The sequence below is a fragment of the Podarcis cretensis genome, assembly GCF_951804945.1.
Source record: "Podarcis cretensis genome assembly, chromosome: 5".
NCBI classification, from domain to species: Eukaryota; Metazoa; Chordata; class Lepidosauria; order Squamata; family Lacertidae; genus Podarcis; species Podarcis cretensis.
Window position 1 is genome coordinate 102,354,417 of NC_137174.1, and position 4,442 is coordinate 102,358,858.

General features: G+C 58.9%; 1 protein-coding gene across 1 annotated transcript; it reads left to right on the forward strand.

The window, feature by feature from the left end:
• The first annotated feature begins 322 nt into the window (after positions 1 to 322).
• HES1 (hes family bHLH transcription factor 1) lies at positions 323 to 3,210 on the forward strand. Its single transcript, XM_079976563.1, has 4 exons — positions 323 to 658; positions 767 to 862; positions 1,480 to 1,567; positions 2,210 to 3,210. The coding sequence occupies exons 1-4, from the start codon at positions 551 to 553 to the stop codon at positions 2,767 to 2,769; spliced, it is 852 nt and encodes a 283-aa protein (XP_079832689.1). The 5' UTR covers positions 323 to 550; the 3' UTR covers positions 2,770 to 3,210.
• The last annotated feature ends 1,232 nt before the right edge of the window (positions 3,211 to 4,442 follow it).

Here is a 4,442-nt window from a genome sequence, read left to right on the forward strand (position 1 = left end):
GTGGCGGTGGCGGGGAGGGGGGGGGTGTCCGGGCGCGCGCCATTGGCCGCCGGGCGTTGCGCCTGGCGGCCAATGGGTGCGCGCCGTCCACGAGCGGGGCCGCGTGCCTCCGGCTCCCATTGGCTGAAAGTCACTGTGGGAAAGAAAGTTTGGGAAGTTTCACACGAGCCGTTCGCGTGCAGCGCAGCCTATAAATAGGCGCCGCCGGGCGGGGAGGCGGCCGGGATTGCGCCGCGCAGGGAGGCGGCAGCAGCAGCAGCAGCAGCAGACGACGGAGAGCGCGCGCCAGGCAGCCGCCGCCTGTGACCCGCCCCGTCCCTCCGGGCTGCTCCACCGCGCGCGCCCGCCTGGCCGTGCGCGTCCCGGTTGCCAGGGCGGCTTGGGAAGCAGACGCGCCTCCAGCCCCGCAGCTCCGGCTCCTTTGGACTCGCCACCACCCGGAGAGCCGCTCGCCTGGCACCCTCGACGGCCGCGGACGCTTTTTCCCACGACCGGAGGGGTTCGCGACGGCGTTAGCAGCTTGCCCCGCCAAGCCTCTCTGGGGGCCAGGATGCCCGCCGACCTGATGGAGAAGAGTTCCTCGTCGCCCGTGGCCGCCACCCCGGCCAGCATCCACGCCACGCCCGACAAGCCCCGCACGGCCTCGGACCACCGGAAGGTAACAGCCGGCGGGGCGTCGGGGGCCGCTCTTCTCCGCTCCCCTCCCCGTCTCTCCCTCCCTCCCTCCCTCCTTCCTGCGGGTCTGACGGGCGCTTGTCTCTTGCAGTCGTCCAAGCCCATCATGGAGAAGCGGCGGCGCGCGCGGATCAACGAGAGCCTCGGGCAGCTCAAGACGCTCATCCTGGACGCGCTCAAGAAGGACGTAAGTGGCCGGAGAAACTAGGAACCTCCCGGGCGGCGGGTGGGGGCATCGGCCCTCGCGGGAAAGGGTCTTGGAGCGCGGGCCCCCATCTCCGGCTCCCGAAGGCCGGGCGACCCCCAGGCAGGCTGTGCATTCAGGGAGGCTGGACGCCCCCCAGCCCGGGAAGGCTGCGGGACGTCATTCTCACCACCCCCCTGTGAGGTGTGCCCTCCCCCCACTTCAAAAAGCCAGGAGCCCCATGGCCTTCCAGGGTCCAAAGTCTTCCCATGGCCTTGCTGCTATTATTATTAATTAGTATTTATTAATTATCAATCAATTAATTAAATGTTCTTTGTAAATTTATCAAGTAGTATATCTTAACATCCCGACGATAAATCCCACCCTCACAATCAGTGCGGATAACCTTGTGGAGTTGCCTGGGGGTGACCTGCCAGCCCCCTTTTTCTGGGAAAATGCCCTTCTGGGACCTGGGGGTGAGGGTCTTCCTTCGCTTTCCAGCTGAGATTCATCCCTCTTTCCCTCCTTTGAGATCCTCCTGTGCCCAGACTCTCTCCCTCGCCCCCCCCCCAGCGTGTCGCCCCCTGGTGCTCACTCTCCCCCCCCCCCTTGTCTTGCAGAGCTCCCGGCACTCCAAGCTGGAGAAAGCGGACATATTAGAAATGACAGTCAAGCATTTGAGAAACCTGCAGCGAGCGCAGATGACGAGTGAGTGGTTGGCCGGGCTGTGCGCGCGCGCGAGAGAGAGAGCGCGTGTCCCCCCCCCCTCCCTGCCCCCCTCCCTCTCTCCCCCTCCCTCTCCAGAGGTGATTTCTTCCAGACTTCCGCCTGCGGTTTTGAATGCCATTCAAGCTGTGTTTTACTGACTTGGCGAAGGCGGCCTTTCCCACGGTCTGGGTCTTATTTATAGCCACAACTCCAAGTTGTTACTGTTCCGGAAAAGAGGTGGGGGGGGGGAGAGAAGGGAGAGGGTGGCAGCTTGCAGGCAGAGGAAATGGGGACGGGATAATGAGAAGCAAACGGGACACATCCTGCTGCTCCTGCCGTAGGAGGCGAGAGCCCCCCCCCCTTCTCCTTGCTAAGGCTTCCCTTTGTTTAAAGCTGTGTGCAACCTTGGCAGGCAGCCTCTGAATGGAGGCTGCTTCTGCGCTGCAGAGATCTATGCCCTTGAATGCTAGAATTCGAAGGGATCCCAAGCATCATCTAGATCAACCCCCTGCAGTTTGTGTGTGTGTGTCGCTGTTAAGCCCTGTGACACTTTTCTTGGCTGTCTCTCCCTCCTTCCCAAGGCTGAATGCTCTGTGTCTCTCTGTCTTTCTGAGGGTTGCCTCTTTCCTTCCTTTCTTCCAGCCGCACTGAATACAGACCCCACTGTGCTGGGTAAATACCGGGCCGGATTCAACGAGTGCATGAACGAGGTGACCCGCTTCCTCTCCACCTGCGAGGGGGTGAACGCTGAGGTGCGAACCCGACTCCTCGGACACCTGGCCAGCTGCATGAGCCAGATCAACGCCATGAACTATCCCACCCCTCAGCCGTCCTCCGCTGCACTGCCGCTGCCACCCCACCCTGCGCCCCCCGGGGGCCAGCACGGCCCCTCTTTCGGGCAGCCCCTGGTACAGATCCCAGCAGGTGCGGTGCCCCCTGCGGCTGGTGTTGTGCCTTGCAAGCTGGGCAGCCCAGCCGGGGAAAGCACCAAGCTGTACGGAGGCTTCCAGCTGGTGCCAGCCTCCGACGGGCAGTTCGCCTTCCTCATCCCCAGCACGGCCTTTGGGCCCCCGCACAGCAACGCCGTCATCCCCCTCTACGCTGACGGGGGCATGGGGTCGGCATTGCCCCCCGCTGCCTCTGTCTCTCCTGCGTCTGGCGCCCCATCACTTTCAGCAGATTCGGTGTGGAGGCCTTGGTGAAAGCAGGCGAGGGGCTGGTGGCCCACCCACCCTTCGGCCTCTGGACTTTGGGTCAGGACTTGGAGTGCCCCACCCCTGTGGCCAGGGCTCTGGGTTCGCTTCCTCCGAGGGAGCCAGTGACCTTCTGGTTCTCTGGCTGTAAATAGCTGTCTACTGTTCATATTGGATTGTGCCTTCATTTGTACCGTAGCAAATGCTCTCCTCTCCCTTTTCTTTCCTGTGGCTTTTCACGTGGCCTGTGCAAGTGTGCACACGCTTGTGAGAGAGTCCACATTTCCAAGTCCACCTCTCCCCCCCCACACACCCTCTTTCTGGCTTTGTCTCTACCCAACTCCTTTTATTTTCAGTGACACCAAAGACCTGCTTGTTCTTAACAACGAGGAAAGCCTTTCCTTCCTTTTGGAAGTTATTTGATAAAAATAAAAAAGACATTTGGCATTGTGTGTGCTGCAATAGCCTGCTGTGGGTGCAGCTCTGTCCTTTGTGCAGCAGGCGGTGTGGTTGTGGGGGGGGGGGGGTGAGGATGCAGGACCCTGAGCTGGGGCTCTCCTGGCAGCCATGAGTTCACTCTGTTTGCCTGGCTGCTCATAAAGGGCCAAATCACATGGCCTGCTAAACCTGATAAGTTCCTTGCCAATTCCCTTTTATCTTCAAAAGTGACCCCTGAATTTAATCCACACAGTAGCAGAGGGGAGGGAGGTCATGATAAGGCCGCCTATCAATGCTATGTGCAAAAAAGACCTTTTCCTCCTATTCTGAAGTGTCTCACATATGTACACACACAGATTTCCTAATTTTTCCCATGCGGCACAAAAATGGCTTTGCTCCCTGCTTGGCCCTAAAGGGACTGTGTCCCAGAGGGACTGTGCATCTCTGGTTCCAAGGGTCTCTGACAGCAGATTTGTGAGTCTGCCTGGGATCCTGGGAAGCCCTTGTTGCTCTAGAGTGGACAGTGGATCCTAAGGCCTGCTCTCCATGTATCATGCTCCCTTGTATAAGGTGGGGAGGAGCACAGCAATGCCCCTGGACTAGCCATGGGGAAGTGATGGACCTCAGCCTGCAGATAAACACTTACTAGGGCCTGGAGTTTGTGAAAGCACCTAGACCCAGCCTTTTGCAGCTAGAACTAGGGGCTGTTTTAAGTCTTCAGGTCAGGAAGCTGGGTATATTGATTCTTTCCTAAGTAGCTTTGGCAAGTTCCTGGGTGGAAAGGGGAACCAGCCCTGTCTTGTTGGCAGACACTGGCAAAATGTTGGCTAGACCATAGCACATTTGGTGGGTCAACCCTGACATGCCCCTCTGATGATTCTGCACCATGTGGAGGGCCATGGAGCCTCTGTCTTGGCGCTGTGCTTCTGCTGTTCAAATTTGCAGGTGGTACAAAGTTGAGAGGTTTGGCTGACACCCTGGGAGATCAACCCCAGATGGGGGAAAAAACCTTTATTCTCAGGGTTGGAACATAGAACTGAAAGCAGCAAGATGGATTTCAACAGATCAAGGTTAAAACCTGCAGCTGGCTGCAAAAGATCATAGGAATAGGGAGGCCTACTTCAATGTAAGGTAATCCTAAGTTAGCTCCAGTCGTAACCGACTCTGGGGTTGCGACGCTCACTATTGGCCGAGGGAGCCAGCGTACAGCTTCCGGGTCATGTGGCCAGCAGGACTTAAGCCGC